Source organism: Cetorhinus maximus, chromosome 6 (genome assembly GCF_964194155.1).
Source record: "Cetorhinus maximus chromosome 6, sCetMax3.hap1.1, whole genome shotgun sequence".
Taxonomy (NCBI): domain Eukaryota; kingdom Metazoa; phylum Chordata; class Chondrichthyes; order Lamniformes; family Cetorhinidae; genus Cetorhinus; species Cetorhinus maximus.
In genome coordinates, this window is record NC_135884.1 from 97029733 (window position 1) to 97049433 (window position 19701).

The 19701-nt window shown below is 46.3% G+C and overlaps 1 protein-coding gene across 2 annotated transcripts in view; it reads left to right on the forward strand.

Moving 5' to 3' along the window:
* cpne2 (copine II) overlaps positions 1-19701 on the forward strand; it is a 269036-nt gene that overhangs the window by 63202 nt on the left and 186133 nt on the right. For both annotated transcript variants that reach the window (XM_078544157.1, XM_078544158.1), the window contains exon 7: positions 16362-16451. In XM_078544157.1, the coding sequence (XP_078400283.1) occupies positions 16362-16451 (90 nt within the window). The remainder of the gene's footprint in view (positions 1-16361; positions 16452-19701) is intronic.

Here is a 19701-nt window from a genome sequence, read left to right on the forward strand (position 1 = left end):
AAAGCTTCGCTCGGCTGCAGTCTGGGGCCGCCACACGGGTGTCATCAGACACATCCTCTGAGGATGCCTTTGTCCCCGAGGAGCCAACCCTGCAGCCTCTGTGGACCCTGGAAGACATCAAGGATCTGAGACCTGCTACGGATGTAGGAGCTATGGACACTCCCTGGGAACCATATGTAGACCTGCAGGTTGCGTTTGTGGAGGTCGCACACCAGCTGGACATTGAGAGTGGGAGCCCTTGCGTTGACATAGTTGGCTGCTAGTTGCCATGGAGATCTGAGAACCACGTGAGTGCAGTCGATAGCACCCTGCACCTGTGGGAAACCCGAGATCTGGGCAAATCCCAGCAATCCTACATCCGGGCTTCCCTGGTCCTAGGCAAAAAGTACAAAGTTGTGTGCCCTCACAAAGATGACATCTGTGACCTCATAGATACATTTGTATCCCACAGAGGTCACCTGTGGCACCATGAAAGAAGCCACTGTTATAAAAATTGAGCACCGCAACCACTTTCACGGCCACTGGCAGTGGATGCCCTCCATGTCCCCATGGCGCCAAATCCTGCAGTAGCTGGCAGATGTGACTGACCAATTCCCTAGACATGTGCAGTCTTCAGTGACACTGGCTCTGGGACATCTGCAGGAATGAAGGCGGTGTCTATAGACCCTGGGTCTAACTAGGTGCCGACCAATGATGGCTCGCTGTGGCTCTTCAGCAGCGTGTGCAGGAGTCCCTGTTGTCTCTTCTTCCTGAGGATGCTGCTCCTCCCTCTGCCCAGACAGGCGCCTCTGTCGCTCTGTTCGCCTTCATCTCTGCTCTCTCTACGCCATGAGGCATACAGCTAGGTCACCAGGCTCCATGATCCTGATGTACTCCTCTTGCAGGATGAGAGATAGATGCGTGGGTTAGCTTGAGTGTACTAAGAACCTCTCTTGGTTAAGTCTGAAGGCCCCTTAACCCATCCCAGAGAGTACTGGCCACCACTTGGCTGGTCAGAGTTTAGCACGCTGCATGGCTGCCCAAAACCCCACCCACCTCCGCCCCACTCCACCCGACCGATTGGCGACAGCTTTACCCATTGGACTGCATGCTGTGCTCTCAGCTCAGGCACAGGCTTTCTCCTAACCCGCACTGTGAGGCTGCAGTGTTAGCTTGAACCACGGGGAGACTGGTCCAAACCTGAATGATGACATTGCAAGCGGCTGTGAGCGCTTCCACCAGTGACTGCTCCACGGCCAGCTTTAGCAAGGAGATTGTACAACGTGTGAAATCATCCAACTGTTCTGCAGTCCACTAAAACGCTCATTAGTTTGTAGTCTGTGCCCGAGGGGTGAAAAGTTCAGGAGCACTTGGTGGCACTTTCATGCCTCTGCATCGCTTGAGTGGGCAGATAATCTTGAGGCTCAACTGCAAGCATGTCAGTGTGACTGTGCCTGAACTGTCTCAGGTGCAGAGGAATGGTCACTTTATACAAGGTTTCCCTAATGCATGGCCGCTTCCCTGCCCCCATCTCGCACATGCTTGTGCACTACCTTCAACCGCAGTGCAACCCTTATTGCCCCCTCAAACTCGCTTCGACTTCAGTGCAGCCCCTGTTGCGCAGCCTCCCAAGTGCACGCCTTATATATGCGGTTGTGAAACACGTCTGCCTGATTGCTCAGATGATTCAGTGTGGGGGATGATTCCGGTGACCTGGGCTTATGCTGATATGCAGATGTATTACAATGAGGTTCCCGACGTCCGACAGTGGGAAATGCAGCCCGCCATTGACAAGCAAAACGGACAATGACAAATAGGTTTCATGACGTCGTGAAACCGATTTTTGGCCATTTCGCTATATTGTCCGCTCATGCCGCCAAACATGCCGATGCCAGCGGGCACAGAAAATTCCGCCCATAGACTTCCTGATGGGGGTGAACATTCAGTACAGCAGTTTGTTACTAACCCACTGAAGTAACTCAACTCAACTAAATTCCCAGAGACCACAAGGGGATTTAAATAAAACAATTTGGACAATGGAAATGAAGCTATCAGTGAAGCGCAAGCATGATGTCACCACTAAACATATCTTCTCCTCAGCCCCCTGTCAGCATTCCATAGGGACCGTTCCCTCCAGGACACCCTGGCCCACTCCTCCATCACCCGCAACACCTCATCTCCCTCCCATGGCACCTTCCCATGCAATCGCAAAAGGTGCAACACCTGCCCCTTTCCTCCTCCCTCCTCACCACCCGAGGGCCCAAATACTCCTTTCAGGTGAAGCAGTGCACTTCACTTTCACCTCCTACAATTTGGCCTACTGTGTTCGCTGCTCCCAATGCAGTCTCCTCTACACTGGGGAGGTCAAACGCAGACTGGGTGACTGCTTTGCGGAAACCTTCGGTCTGTCCACAAGCATGACCCAGACCTCCCTGTCACTTGCCATTTCAACACCCCATCTGGCTCTCATGCCCATATGTCCGTCCTTGGCCTGCTGCAATGTTGCAGTGAAGCCCAACGAAGTTGGAGGAACAGCACCTCATCTTCTGACTAGGCACTTTACAGCCTTCCGGACTTAACATTGAGTTCAACAACTTCAGACCATGAACTCTCTCCTCCAACTTCACCCCCTTTTCTTTAAAAAGAAAATAAATTTTAAAAAGGGATTAATTTATTTTATTTTATTTTTTATTTACTTATTTTTAAATTTATCTTTATTTTTATTCATTTTTTATCCCTTCTTACCCCAACCACATCGCCCTCCCCACCACCCCCCCACAACAGGGCCATCATTCACTTGTTCAATTTGTTCTTTCAGAGTGCTGACCTTTGTTCTGCCCTTAACACATTCTGCTTTCTCACCTTTATGCCATTATCAGCACCTTCTTTCATCTTCACCACTACCATTAATACTCCCTTTGTCTTGTGTCCATGACATCTTTGTCAATCCCTCCTTATCTCTCACCTATCGCTGACCTTCTATTCTGTTTTACCTGTTCCACCCCCCTCCAACAGTATAAATTCCATCTCATTTCTACTTCTCTTTAGCTCTGAAGAAGTCAAAAGGACTCGAAACGTTAACCCTGTTTCTCTCTCCACAGATGTTGTCAGGCCTGCTGAGTTTTTCCAGCATTTCCTGTTTTTATTTCCCATTTCCAGCATCCGCAGTATTTTGCTTTTTTCTTAAATGTAGATACATCTGCTCAATATGGTAGAAACACCTGTGGGACATATTCCAGTCAGAACGAGGCCTGTTTGGTCCCCACCTGGGGCTGGAGAAATATTGGCCTTGCTCTGGGAAGCTCACTCAATATAAATTGTTCCAGCTCCTTCTCCACCAACCATGAAAGTCAGTCACTCTGACCAACATGATCACTAGAAGGCAAGGACATCCTGTCACATGGTCTGACTAAGCCCCAGAAACAAAAACTAGCCAAGTTGTCTAAATCCTTGGCCCACAATATTCCTAGCACAAGCCTCATCATTGAAAAGAATTTGGATGTATCTATGTACTCCTACAAGCATTGTGCAGTCAAAATGCACAATAGCTCCATAAAATATACATGTACTTTTGAGAGTTCAGTTTAAAAAAATTTAATTTTCACAATTTTGATAGCAAATATGCATGAGTGTTTTTATTTATAACATGAACATTTAAAGCTTCAAGTTTTAGTTGGCTGAAAAAAACTACAGTGTGTAAAACTCCTCCTCTTCCCTCAAGGTCTCCATCCCTCTCCTGAAGATGGTGTCTTTTGTAGGGACTAGCAATTTCTTACCTCATGTGAGTCTAGACAGTGAATCTCAGTAACCTAGTCTGGGGATATGTCAGAGTTGAACCTGATCATGAAGTTACCTGATGTACACATTTTCCAGAAGGGCTTATTAGATAATGATCAGGAAATTCCACTGGGCTGTAATTGGGAAATTACACCATTGGTTACCTGCATTCCCGTCGCCATTTTGCCAATGTCTATTTGCATCTAAATTTCCTGCCAATCCCATATCAAAATGTAAAAATCAGCACAAACAGTCAGGGCTGAGGAAAGGGCGGATCACACACCATGGCCCAGATTTTCACTATGACAGAGATGGTGAAAATCCCAGAAATGGCCGAAATTTCTAAGACCCACCCCCAAAGCCGGCATTCCTCACCTTTGCAGTGGCGAGACTGGAGTCAGGCCAGGGTTTGTGCAGGCATGATTTGCAGAGACAGCTGATTTAAATTGCCAGCTGCGTCCACTGACTTCCAATTTTGGTACCCCCTGCTGTATGAACCCCAAAGTATGCAGAGCAGACCAGCTTTGAGGAGGTCTGTTTTCAGTGTGTTTGCTTTGGAGAGCCAGCTTACCTCTTGGAGAGGTGAGGTACCCCTGTAAAGTTATACTGAAGTTTTCATTTAGTGCCCCAGAAGTGCGAGGAACTTAACTTCCACTGTCCTGTTGAGACCCAGGAGGGTGGAAGTGCTGATTTCGAAGGGCAATTTTTCACTGCCCCCACTGAATCTTGCACCCAGATACAAGCATTGGGGGATTTCTCAATTACACTTCTTGGGGTCTATTAATTTGCTGAGGGTTTCCTGTCGAATTAGTGTGGCCTAGAGAAAACAAGAGAAAGCCACGAGACCCTCGCTGGAGGTGAAGACACAGTTGATTTTATTATCGTTGCAATGAGAGATGTGGACTGCACCAGAGTCACATCTAACGAATACAAGCATGTATCCAGTTTTTATAGTAAGACAGGTTCATTTATTGCTAAGGCTAACAATACAGCAGAGATAGTAAACAATACGTGGAGATTGCTTCCCATTTCATATTAACGATTGTACACCGTCAAGTTCATGTTACAATGCAGCCGGAGGTAAACTCTGATAAGTATTGATAGCCTGTTAACGATCGGAGGTGAACTCCGATAAATATTGATAGTCTACTGTTGTCTACTTACAGACATCCATCTCTCTTTAACTGCCCTCCCGTAACAAGGTTATGGGTGTTCACAATGCCCAGATAATTCTGATTATTTTAAACACACAAAATACACATACAACCCACGTTAGCGTCTGTCCCCATCTTACACAGATTTACATTATCAACTCGCTCAGCCTTTTGTTCTCGACTGACCCAGGTTGGCTTACGAGCAGCAGGAGTCTGAGCACCAACACCAAGGAGTTGTCCCTACATACCTTTTCGTCTAGCTAATGTCGGGGGGACCACGACACAGCTAAGGAACCATGTTCCCTGACTGAAAATTCCCCACAACACAAGGAAGAAATTAGTGCTTCAGAAGTGTGCATTGCGCTTTGTTCAAAGAAGCACAGAGGGTGGGCAGGGCACCCTCTCACATAGAGGCAGTAGAAACCAGTTAAAGAGAGCACCTGGTGCCCAGAGGGAAGGCCGAAGGTCATGAGGAAGAGGTAGCGGCTTGAGCACCAGGAAGGAGGAGGAGAGGTAGGACAACCAGGTTCTACTCTGTGGGAACGTGTGCAGACTGAGGACATCATACCTCAACATGATGGAAAACCAATGTCGAAGGAGGCTCAGGTTGAAGCGTGATGGTGTGACAGACATTTGTCACCTGGTGCTACAGCAATTGGAACTACAATCTATCGATCCCCATTCTAATGTGGTTCCGCTATTTAAGAAGGGTTGTAGAGAGAAGCCAGGGAACTACAGGCCAGTGAGTCTCACGTCAGTGGTAGGGAAACTATTGGAGAAAATTCTGAAGGAGAGAATCTATCTTCACTTGGAGACGCAAGGTTTGATCAGGGATAGTCAGCATGGCTTTGTCAGAGGGAGGTCATGTCTAACAAATTTGATTGAATTTTTTGAGGAGGTGACCAGGTGTGTAGATGAGGGTAGCACAGTTGATGTAGTTATATGGATTTCAGCAAAGCCTTTGACAAGGTCCCACATGGGAGACTTATAAAGAAGGCAAATGCACATGGGATACAGGGTAATTTGATGAGGTGGATTCAAAATTAGCTTAGTTGTAGGAGGCAGAGGGTGATGACAGAAGGATGCTTTAGTGACTGGAAGCCAGTGTCCAGTGGGTGTACCACAGTGATCTGTGCTGGGTCCCTTATTATTCGTCATTTATATAAACAACATAGATGACTATGTTGGGGGGAGGATTAGTAAGTTTGCGGATGACACAAAGATTGGCCGGGTGGTTGACAGTGAGGTTAAGTGTCTTGGGCTACAGGAAGATATAGAAGGGATGGTCAAATGGGCAGATAAGTGGCAGATGGAATTTAACCTTGAAACGTGTGAGGTGATACACTTTGGAAGGAGTAATTTGACACGGAAGTATTCAAGGAACAGCATGACACTAGGAAGTTCTGAGGAACAAAGGGACCTTGTCGTGTGCATCCATAGATCTCTGAAGGCGGAGGGGCATGTTAGTTGGGTGGTGAAAAAGGCATATGGGACACTTGCCTTTATCAATCGAGGCATAGATTACAAAAGTAGAGAGGTCATGCTGGAGTTGTATAGACCCTTGGTGAGGCCACAGCTGGAGTACTGTGTGCAGTTCTGGTCACCACATTATAGGAAGGATGTGATTGCACTGAAGGGGGTGCAGAGGAGATTCACCAGGATGTTGCCCGGGATGAAACATTTAAGTTATGAAGAGAGGTTGGATAGACTTGGGTTGTTTTCGCTGGAGCAGAGAAGACTGAGGGGTGACCTGATTGAGGTGTACAAGATTATGAGGGGCATGGACAGGGTGGATAGGGAGCAGTAGTTCCCCTTAGTTGAAGGGTCAGTCACGAGGAGACATAACCTCAAGGTGAGGGGTAGGAGGTTTAGGGGGGATGTGAGGAAAAACTTATTTACCCAAAGGGTGGTGATGGTCTGGAATGCGCTGCCTGGGAGGGTGGTGGAGGCGGGTTGCCTCACATCCTTTAAAAAGTACCTGGATGAGCACTTGGCACGTCATAACATTCAAGCCTATGGGCCAAGTGCTGGTAAATGGGATTAGGTAGGTAGGTCAGATGTTTCTCGTGTCGGTGCAGACTCAATGAGCCAAAGGGCCTCTTCTGCGCTCTGTGATTCTGTGATTCTCTGTCAGTGGCTGTGAAGGTAACCGCCACACTGAACTCCTATGCCTCAGGCTTTTTCCAGGCATCAGCAGGGGACCTGGCTGGTATATCCCAGTCAGCAACACACAGATGCATTAAGGAAGTGATCTTGTTTGCTCATGTAAGGGAGTACATTAGTTTCCCCATGGATTTTGAGTATCAGACTCAGGGAGCCGCAGTCTTTGCCCAAATTGCAGGCTTCCCTCAGGTGACTTTATTCATGTTGCAATCAAGGCCCCAACTCAGCATGCAGATACCTTCATGAACTGCAAGTTGTTTCACTCCATCAATGTGCAGCTGGCTTGTGACCAGAATAAAGTGTTTATTCAAGTATGTGCAAGCTTCCTGGGCAGTTGGCATGACTCCTTCATACTAAGGAATTTGCAGCTCCCCAATCTGTTTCATCCACCCACCCAGATGTGGCGAAGGCTCCTAGAGGACAAGGTCTATCCCCTAAGAACTTGGCTAATGACCCCCTTTAGGCACCCACAATCTGAGGCAGAGCAAAACTGCAGTAGCAGCTATGACATCACCAGGAGCACCATTGGGCAGACCATTGTCATTTCAAAGATGAGATTCTGATGCTCAGTCGCTTAGGTGGAGTTCCCCAATATTCCCAGCAAAGATTTCAAGAATAGTTGTTGTATGCTGCAGCCTGCACAACATTGCGCAGTGGAGGGGTCTCCAACTTGATGAGGATGAGGCCATGGGCAGAGCCCCAACCCATCAGGAGGAAGAAGATGAGGAAAATGGAAGAGGAGGAGGAGGGAGCCTGTGTGCATTAAGGCCAGTCAGAAACAGATGAGGATGATGAACTCGCTAATGGCAGAGTAGCCGGGAGGCAAGGACATGCATCTAGAGCATTCTGTATAAGAGGGGGTCCTTGCCAAATGGGTCCTTGTCCAGAATAGATTTTCATAAGCTCCTCCAAAGTAACAAATGTCATTAGACAGTCCCCGGTGACCTACCTCCACATAAAGATCCTTGTACCTTGACGCCATAGTCTCTCAAAGGACTGACCAAACCTCACAAGGGAGCGAAGCAACATCAATGAGTTAGATTCTGTCACATTCAAACTGCAGCTGCCCTTGCCATCATGGTTGTAAACATCTTTCAAACACACATGGTAATAAGTCCCTTACATGAATTCCATTAGCTGTGAATGGTGCACCCATGCCGCCAAATGGACCATCATCCTGCCGTGCCCACAATGCAGCTAATGACACAAATGAAGCCGTAAAACCCTATACACGCTGACATGAGTGTATGCTGCATCGTTCATGCAGATATGGCATCTCGCACATGATGATTAGAAAATTGCGCAATTACAGATCATTGAAATAACTTCTGCTACATCCATTCCAGTCAATGGTCCTGGTTAAACCGGGCTTACATTTACCTTAGCAAACCACACAAACCACATCCTGTGATACTGGAAATGACAATGCAGCTACTATACTGGCGATAGCAGATGACCTATATTAACTGAACAATACATGGCCCACACCAAGGCCAAAGTACAATCCTACAGGGTGGATGAATGTCTAGCACTGGGCATTCATGCTTCAGATGCACTTGCTGATCAGCATCTGATCATGGAATAGGGTCATTAAGCTTCCATTAAAGGTACACTTAGATGGAAACTGAAAGATACAGAGAGCATCTTAGTGGCCGACTCTTTGACATCTGAACTCTTATGTGATGTAACAGAGGAGGAAGAAGCTTTCATATGCCTCACCAATCAGGCCACATCATTGTTCCTGGTGAGATGCAACTCAGGATGCTGGCCCCAATATTACTGATAAGAAGCTAACTCACATTTTTGTCATTCCTTTTGACTTCTCTATTGTACACGCACAAATAGAGCGTATAGTAGTGAGAAGAAATATGTTGAACAAGTGCTCAAACATAATATATACAATATGAATACATTATGCACGGTGAACCCATTAGTGGTCTAGGCGATATAGCACCCTGCGCTCGCACACACTCCTGTGAAGTGCCTCCCTGTGTTGCCTCTGAGGAAGTGAAAGCAGGCTGCTCACTGATCTGCCTAAAGGGCAATGATGAGTGTGGTAGCTGGCCTCATTGTACAGTCACCTGTTGGGGACCTCCTTCAGATTGCAGCTTCTGCATCTCTGCTTAGACAGCCACTGACACATGTGGAGCAAATGAGGGCTGTGGCGGAGGGGCCAGGTAGGAGGTGGAGGATGAGGGCGCTGAGGAGCTCAAGGCATCTTCACCCTCCTCGATTACCTCCACAGCCCTGGGTTGACCTTCAAGTGGGGTTGATGGGGCTGGCTGCTGGTGCGCAGCAGTCGTCCATTTCAGCAACCGCTGGACCAATAGTGTGACCGCTCTCTTAAGGGTACGCAGCCCCTCATGTATTCCATGGATGCCAGTGCTCATATTTTGAATGGATTGCTCCAGGCTATTGAGTGAGGCTTGCACCCTTTCCTGGCTGAGACACTGCTCATGCACCCACTCCGAATGTTGCTGCATGTGTCTCTTTATGAGATTGGCCATTCTCTCATGGTCAGAACTCATGCAGTTGAGGCCCAACGATAATATGGAGCTCATGATGGCGATGGACTCCTCCATTCGCAGCCCAAGTGCCACCACTGCCTCAGAGAACTCTGCCAGATGCCTACACATCTGCTCCTGATTGGACAAATGATGTGCCCAAAAGCTGATTCCTGAGGCTCCACGTTCCTGCCCACTGGCGCACCATCGTGACTTTCCACCCTTCTCCAAAGGGGAATGTGCACAGATGCCTCTGACTCTGGTACTTCCTCCTGCACTCTGGTGCAGTGACTTTCACCCTTTGCCACTGATCCCAAACGCGTGCTACATTGTCTGATGTGCCTGTATCTGACTTGGCGGGGTGTGTGCTATTATGATGTGATTCTGCATCTTCGGACATCTCTTCCTGCTCTTCATGTACAAAGGATGAAATGGAGCCAGAGGATGGTGTGTAGGGTGGGGTAGGGGTGCTGGGGGCAGGGTGGGAGGGCCAGCAGAGCTGGGACCTGTATGAAACACAAAATTACATATTTAGGAATAGCCCTTCTCATAATGAAAGCACGTGCTGATGCACGGCATTGCCTTAACCATGCTCACACTGCCCACATGACTCAACTCCATCATTGCACTCCTTCCCATGCCAACATCCCATTGTGTTCATCCACCTCCACCATTACCACCATGCGCCAAGGCAATCTCAACACCTCCTTTATCACATGGCACTGGACATTCACCATCACCAACAGCCAGCAGCTCTGGCACCCTGGCAACACTCCCCCTGTTTGCTCCACAGTGTACATGGTCCTCAGGTGGGGTCTCCCACTCCCAGTGGGAGTGGGCCATCTCTCTTGTGCTGTCTGTCCTTTAGTTCTGCAAACACAACATGACTTTATGTCACCGTCATATATAGCGCATGCAGAGATATTGCTCTTCAATGCATCTGTGCATCATGCTGCCTATTCACATCAGTTTTGTATGCAGCTAAATGAACTGCTTACACATTCCTCTGCTTCAGCATTGAGGATTGTATGTGCCATGTCTCACATTTTATCTGCAGCATGCATATGTGACCCTTCCCTTGGATCTCTGTGTCTATGAGCCAAACTACTCACCTTGCCAGAATGCAAAAAGCCGCTGAACCTTTTGCGGCACTAGCTCCACAGTCTTCTATGGTAGCAGGCGGCACTCACCACTGCCCCAGTCTGCACTATGCCTTCTTGCTTGTGGCAGGCAGTTTTCGATGGCCAGTTGGGTAAATGATGTCCCTTCTCCTTTGCACCTTGTCCTCCAAGATCTCCAGGTCCCGGTTGGAAAAACATGGGGCAGCTGGCCCCATCCCATGCCCCTGGTCTATGTGACCTTCTATGAATTAATAAATTAATTAATTAAAATGTACAGCGAGAAGGGCCATGAGCAACTCAAAATACATTGCTCTAATTCACTTCTGTGTGTTTACAGGCACTAACCATTTGCATCATCTCATCTATGAATACTCGTAATGGTGTGGTCGAGAGAATGGCTCCACACATACGCTTGGTGCCTTGTATGTTGCAGCTGTCACTCCATACTGTGCTCAAGGACAACCGACAGCCCTGCTGGCTTACTCCATCATATTCAGACTGTTATGCTATTACACTGTGCAAATGTGAGGAACCTGGTCAAGGGTCCACAGTGTGGGCACATCCAGAGAGACAAGTGGCAATAGGGCAAGTGGATGGGATAATGAGCATGGCAATGTTGTTCATTCATCCACTGAGTCTAGCCAGCTTACTAAATCAATGTATATTATCTGCATCAAGCAATTGTGGCAAGGCAATGCCACTGGCATGGCTGTGTCTTGAGAATCCACTCAGTGGTTTAGTTCAGCACACTTTAGGAAGCATCAGTGATAATTCTTCCATAGGGAAAGCGCATGATGGGCCATCCATTCATGGATAATCTAACAGTTGAACAACATTTACAGCTTTGACGCTCACCTGACCACTCCACAACCTTTCCTCCAAGGCTCTAGATGTGCTGTGTTCACCAGGACTGACAACTCCGATGGGGCGCTTTTTACATGCAACCTGCACTGGGCCTGCCTCTAAACACTCTCCACTTCTAGGGTTGGCTATCTCAACTCCTTAAGCCACATGCCCCCCAACCTGCAGGTGGACATTTCTAAAGGTCAGGTTGCAGAGCCAGGAAATCTCCCACCTCAGCGGACCTGACCCGGTATCCCTTCTTTAAGGAAGGAAATGAATTAAAAGTTTCAAGCCACCTATAACCATCACCCATTCACATTGGATATAGCATGTTTAAAAACATGGAAGCTTTTCGATTTTTAATGTGACTTACACTGATTGCAGGAAAATGCATTCAAAGAAATAGAAAATATAGAGCAAAATTGCTTAAACATTGCCAGAAAGCACCAGGAAACTTCTTTATTTTCCTCCCTAAAATTCAGGGTGTAATTTTACACCTGTTTTGAACTAGCGCAATTGCGGGAAATGTGTGGGCATGGCTCTTTAGCCTGGTGGCAGAGCCATTATAATGAGCCGAGATGTATTCAGAGGTACAGGGATCAACAGTGGGTGTAAAAGAGCAAGGAAATTTAGATGCAGGTTGGAATTTTCCGGCCCCCTCACCCCGGCGGGATCTTCCGGTCCCGCCAATGTGAATGGAGATTTCAATGGCTTGCTGGCCCCGCCATGGGGGAGCCCGCTGCAGGGGGGTGGGGGGGGAAGGAGCTGGAAAATTGTGGCCATAGTATATCCAACTAGCATCCAACTTTCCTTGGTCTTTTACGATAGGTGTTTGCTTTACATCCTAGTTAGAAGTGCCTCTGGGATGCATAAACACAGGAAATTTTGCCTCCACTTGCTGATTTTCCTATTGAAACCCCCTCTCTCAAGTAGGACACTGAGGCTAATCATAGTGCCCACACCATAGAGGCTTGACTGAGTTCAGCTGATCCTAGACAGACCAAAATTAAGCTGAGACCTTCCTAACTTTGTTCACTGGGCCATATGCTTCTTCAAATGAATTCTCCAGCTTTTACTGAGCGAGGCACTACACTAGTCATTTTGAGGCTCATCCACAGCAAACACACACAATTCTATTAACCAGGGCAAAAACAAGCATCGTGCACTGCTGCCAAATAACCCATGTTAAGAAGGCAATAATGAATGGTTGTATATTTTTAAATATGACAATTACAAGAGTACCTGGTTAGAAAATGTGTCACGTCAGACACATACGATATCAAATGCCTTTTAAAATCACAGCTTGCATGGAAAGATTTTATTGCATATGAATCACTTCATTGTCTCCCAGCTCTGCTGTAAAGGTCAAATAAGACATTTCTAGTTTTACTGCAAATTTATTTTTATACTCATTGCTTCGCCAAATCATTTGAAGTAAATATCTAAAATCATATTTATGATGGGGAAAGATCAATAAACAGATGTTTTCTCTCTTGCTACACATCATGTCTCCCTTCCCTTCAGCCTTCAGCATATGTCTTACATTGGAGGATAAAACAGATCAACTAGGTTTTTATGGATGTTGCTAAAATTTAAATTACTGTCACTAATTTAATGTGAATCTTTAGAGGGACTGATTATCTGTGCTTTGGAAGATGATGCTGATAAATGGAAAATTGTTCCCAGTTTTGACACTCCATGTTAGTGTCATCACTACCAGGCTTTGGGTAGCAGGAGTTAGATGCAGGGTAAAGCTCCCTCCACTACTCCTACCTCAAGAGAGCAACCCTAACCATTGTGCATGTTTTAAATTTCCACCCCAGCCATTGCACTGAATGAAATTGTCCATTTTGTCTGTTCTGAATTGTGGTAGATGATCACTCACAAGACATTGAGATGACCAAGCAATTCTCTACAAGAACCTCATAATCAGTAAGCAGAGAAAATTCTTCTCTCCCCTGTCTAGGCCTGATTCAAACCAGGATCCTTGAGTCATTATGGCACAGAAGGAGACCATTTGGCCCATCATGTTCATACAGTCCTGGAAGGCAAAAGAACATCACCGTGACACTAGAACCTGAAATCTGAAAATTACTCAATCAGGTGTTCCATTGTGAAGGTTTAGGTCCTGATAAACAGAGCCAGGTGGACAACTATACAGCTGCTTACTTGGACCTGTTTAGTGGACTCTTTGAAACTTTGGACTCCTCCGTGTCCTCAATGGTAGAGGGCAGGAACGTTGCACCAAATTTCAGTCAAAGCATTTAGATGGAATATTCCACTTTGAGGGAAAAAAAATTGGCCTCATTAGTCTTGTTGGCAAGAGAGCAAGTACTTGGCCCAGGTTGACCCATTCTTTAAGCCAAGGAAAAGCTGAGATCAAGAGGGACCTTTTTAAGAGATTTTTACTTTGAATAGTAACCAGAGAGTTCATTTCTGAATCCAATTCATTTCCGTTTCCGTTAAATACGTTTTCGCTGAAAAACTTACTTGTTTCACAAGACTTTTCAAGATGAGGAATGGACCATTTTCTCATGGTGCCCAAGGCAATATGGGATAGAAATTTGAGTCAGGCATTAGCACAGAATGGGTGGTATCACATTGCACAACTGTTATAATCCACATTTCCTATTCAGTTCCATTGAATTCACTAGCACTGAATGTCAGCCATGGTATTTAACAGGCAGCCCATGTGACATTGCCTGTTTAGAACTTCTGCCCAAGCCAAATTTCTATCCCCACTATGTCTGGGTGACGTACAACACAGAGCTTTTCCAAGCAATGGCCAGCATATTTCCCCACCAACACTGCCCACCTCGCAGCCATTTCACGCTCCAATTGGCCGACAGCTCTCTAGTCCCTGCCGTGACAGAAGCCCAAGTGGACAGAAATGGAAGTTCATGAAGTCCACGGTGCTTAAGTCCTGGGAGCGCACGGAAATGAGAGTTTTCGGGATCTCAGTGTGGGGAGAGTAGGGAATGCCTGGGGTGGTGGGGATTGGGGTGTCAAGGGAAAGGCTAGGTGGGGGAGGGAGGTCCAGTGGCCACCGGGTCTTAAGTGAGGGGGCACCTGAAGTTAGAAGGGGGCTTTTGATAGAGCCCCCACCCAAAGGCCTAAACCGGATCATTTTCGGGCGTCCCCCATATCCAGGAAATCATCCCGTCAGCCTAAAAACTGAGGTCACTTAAGCGCCTTAATTGGACAAGGGTGGGTCCGAGGCCTCGCCCGCACCAGCGTAAAATTGCTGGGAAATTGGGGTGGGTGGGAAGCCCATTCATGCTATTTCATGCTCTCCCCCCACCTAAAAACCCACCGGTGGGGGAGTGTGAAATTCAAGGCAGTGTCTGAAAGACTGTTTATTCTCTGCATTAACATGACCCTCCCATTTCCAACATCTTTTGGCCTGCTATGCTTTTGTCAGTGGAAGTGTGAGTTTGCCAAAACAGAGAATTACAGACCAGTTAGCCTAACATCAGTAGTGGGGAAAATGCTACAGTCTATTATAAAAGACGTGGTAACAGAACACTTGGAAAGCATTAACGGGATTAGACAAAGTCAGCATGGGTTTATGAAAGGGAAATCATGCTTAACTAATCTACTGGAGCTTTTTGAGGATGTAACTAGTAGAATAGATAAGGGAGAACCAGTGGATGTGGTGTATTTGGATTTCAAGAAGGCTTTTGATAAGGTCCCATATAAGAGGCCAGTGCGCAAAATTAAAGCACATGGGATCGGGGTAATATACTGGCATGGATTGAGCCACAGTCTCAGGATACGGGGCAGGCCATTTAGGACTGAGATGAGGAAAAATTTCTTCACTGAGAGGGTGGTCAGCCTGTGGAATACTCTACCACAGAAGGCTCTGGAGGCCGGGTCACTGAGTATATTCAGGAAAAAAATTGATAGTTTTTTGTATATTAGGGGCATCAAAGGGTATGGAGAGAAAGCAGGAATATGGCGTTGAGTTAGAGGATCAGCCATGATCATACTGAATGGCGGAGCAGGCTCGAAGGGCTGAATGGCCTACTCCTGCTCTTAGTTTCTTTGTTTACAGTTGCACTTTGTGTGCTGGCAACTGAGTTGAAACCGGTCCAAAACTGATTTATAATTGAGGCAATGTTCTGGACTGGTACCAAAACCAAACCTGACAGAGGGACAGTTTTCTTTCTGCTGCACCACAATCTCCTTTTCCTCTTTGATAAGTACAATTTTGTTGCTGCTAACAATACAAAATCTGATTCGTTCACCAATTTCCTCTCCACCCCTCCTACTGAAGTTGTTAACTAGCTGCTGGTTTTACAGGTGTCAGACGCCTTACAATTTATTACCCAAGTGACCATTATTCACGGCAATTGATTTGATGCGAGCCTTGAAGGGATGACGCTGGCTGGCTATTGGACTCCAGGGCCATTGCTGCCAAGCCCAATTATGTCACTCAGTATTTGCTTGCATATATCAATTCCAGGAGGGAATGCTGGACAGCAATCAGAAACTGGAGCCAGGGTTAATTTTTTTCTTTTAATCCAGTGTGGTCCAGTCCATCACCCATGCTGAAGTCAGTTAACTTAGCATGGACCAAGGCTCAAGCTTTGGACATCTGTGATACAAATGACTCAGTTGTGCCCAGGCTTAATTCAGTGAACCATCAAGGTAACTCAGAAGATAGCTTTGAATGGGTTTTATTTTGGTCACGCGTTCTCTCATAGCAGAGCTTGGGAACTGCTGCTCTGACTGAACAGAGTCCTCAGGGAACAAGTCTAAGTGGGCCTGGAGGAATGTTGCCTGTTGTGTTGCTGACCATTTTCTCATTTGTTTTGCAGGTTATAAAGAATACTCTTGATCCTGTCTGGAAACCTTTTAGCACACCACTAGTGTCCTTGTGTAACGGAGATGTGGAAAAAACTATAAAGGTAATTTGGGCCATTAATGAATGATCTACTCTAAAAGCAACCCATGAGTTCAAGTTAAAATTGAAGGTTCTTACTATGGGCGCTGCAGTGGCACCCAAGATAAAGACACTCCAGGATACTATACGTACAGCAGTGTTTTGATTAGATCTCTAACACACCGATCAATGCTACTTTTAGATGCCTCTATTCAGCCTGTGCGTATTCCTGTAGATCATTCCTATGCATCAATGTGCATTCCTTTCCCAACAACCTGTTCAAAGTTAAAACATTCATGACTGTATCTTTGGTTAACACGGGCAGAGCAGACAGCAGCTTGTCTCAGGCTAATGGATAGATGTTTCTACCTGAATAAGAGGACGTGGTTGGAATGAAGCAGTTGGCAGAAGTGACCACATCCAGACAAACGTGTCTGATGGAGCTTTCACCTGTAGGGTTGGTTTCAGTTTTGCATCTACTTTCTGGGAACAGCATGCATTTGTAATACAAAAGAAAAAGTACTACAAAAGCAGAAATCTGAAATAAAAATGGAAAATGCTGGAAATGCTCAACAGATCAGTCAGCATCTGTGGAGAGAAACAGAGCCAACAGGCCGGATTTTCAAAATTGCAACTAGATTATCTTAGCCAATTTAAATCTTAATGTTCTCTCTAAGATGTGAGGCCATGTGGCCCCTTTAAATTACCGTGTCTGCACAGTTGCACAAAAAAATTTAAAGGGCCAACCACTTTTAGAATCATAAAGTGGTACAGAACAGATTGAGGCCATTTGGCCCATCGTATCCATGTCAGCTCTCTGAAAGACCTACTTGGCTAGTCTCACTCCCCTGCCTTTAACCTGTAGCACTGCAATTTTTTTTCTCTTCATACAATTGTAATTCCATTTCAAAAGCCACGGTTGAATCTGCCTCCACCACACTCTCAGGCAGTGCATTCCAGATCCTTAGTGACATCACCCAAGCACTCAAAAACCTTTACAGAAATGATGACCAGTTTCAGTGTAAACCAGCTACAACGCTGACAACTACATGGTGATGTGAAAAATTGCCCAGGTATTTCTTATCCACAAGAGCAGGATGTATCTAATCCAATTACCGTCCCATTCGTCACCCTTCACCACACCCTGCACACCTCGCACCCCACCCCCCCCCCCCCCCCCCCCCCCCCCCCCCAACACAATTGTCAGTAAAATAATAGAGTCATTATTGGTACCACCAAGCAACACCAACACACTACTAACCTGCCCACTGATATACCACTCAGAGGTGACATTGGCAAACATTTCACCACAAAGGGGAGTGGAAATCTGGAACTCTCTGCCTCCAAAAAGCTCATGAGACAGGGTTTCAATTGAAAATTTCAAAACCGAGATTGATGGATTTTTGTTGGGCAAGGGTATTAAGGGATGTGGAACCAAGGCAGAAGGATTGAGTTAAGATCTAAGATTTGGCCAGAGTGGACTGGGAACAGCTACTTTTAGGTAAATCTGCATCAGAGCAGTGGGTCTCACTCAAGAAGGAAATAGGGAGAGTGCAGGCCAACATATTCCAGTAAAGACAAAGGGTGGGACCAACAAATCCAGGGAGCCCTGGATGTCGAGGGATATATAGGATTGGATATAGAGAAAAAGGGAGGTTTATGGCAGATACCGAGGGCTCAAAACAGCAGAAGCCCTAGAAGAGTGTAGATTGTGTAGGGGGGAACTTAAAAAGGAAATTAGGAGAACAAAAAGGGGGTATGAAAAAACATTGGCAGGCAAAATAAAGGAAAATCCAAAGTTATTTTACAAGTACATTAAGAGTAAGAGGATAACTAGAGAAAGAGTAGGGCCCATTAAGGACCATAGTGGTAATTTGTGTGTGGAGATGGAAAACATAGGTAGGGTTCTAAATGAATACTTTGTGTCGGTGTTCACAAGTGAGAGGGACAACGTGGGTATGGAAATCAGGCAGAAGGAATGTGATAGAATTAAAGAAATTAGCATAGAAAGGGAGGAGGTTCTAAGTGGTCTGGCAGGCTTAAAAGTAGATAAATTTCAGGCCTGGATGAAATGTAACCCAGGCTGTTGAGTGAGGCAAGGGAGGAGATAGCAGGGGCGCTGGCAATAATTTTCAATACCTCTCTGGCTACAGGAGAGGTGCCAGAGGACTAGAGAACAGCCAATGTTGTACCGTTATTCAAGAAGGGAGGAAGGGATAAACCAGGGAACTACGGGCCAGTCAGTCTAACCTCAGTGGTGGGGAATCTATTGGAAGCAATTCTGAGGGACAGAATTAATCTATACTTGGAGAGGCAGGGATTAATCAAGGACAGTCAGCATGGTTTTGTTAAGGGGAGGTCATGTCTGACCAATTTGATTGAATTTTTCGAAGAGGTGACTAGGTGTGTAGATGAGGGCAATGCATTTGACGTACTCTCCTTGGACTTCAGCAAGGCTTTGGATAAGGTCCCACATGGGAAACTGATAATGAAGGTAAGAGCCCATGGGATCCAAGGCAATTTGGCAAATTGGATCCAGAATTGGCTGAGTGGCAGGAAGCAGAGGGTGATGGTCGAGAGGTGTTTTTGTGACTGGATGCCTGTGTCCAGTGGGGTTCCACAGGAATCGGTGTTAGGTCCCTTGCTGTTTGTGGTATATATAAATGACTTAGGCTTGAACGTAGGAGGGTTGATCAGTAAGTTTGAAGATGACACGAAAATTGGTGGGGTGGTGAATAGTGAGGAGGATAGCCTTAGATTACAGGAGGATATAGATGGGCTGGTCAGATGGGCTGATCAGTGGCAAATGGAATTTAATCCGGATAAGTGTGAAATGATGCACCTGGACAGGACAAACAAGGCATGGGAATACACGATGAATGGTAGGACCCTGGGAAGTACCGAGGATCAGAGGGACCTTGGTGTGCATGTCCACTAGTCCCTTAAGGTAGTGGGATAGGTAGATAAGATGGTTAAGAGGGCATATGGGATACTTGCCTTTATTAGCTGAGGCATAGAATATAAGAGCAGGGAGGCCAAGCTGGAACTGTATAAAACGTTGATTAGGCCACAGCTAGAGTATTGCTTGCAGTTCTGGAATCCGCATTCTAGGAAGGATGTGATTGCACTAGAGAGAGTGCAGAGGAGATTTACCAGGATGTTGCCTGGGCTGGAGAGTTTTAGTTATGAGGAGAGATTGGATAGTCTGGGGTTATTTTCCCTGGAGCAGAGGAGATTGAGGGGGTACATGATTGAGGTGTATAAAATTGAGGGGC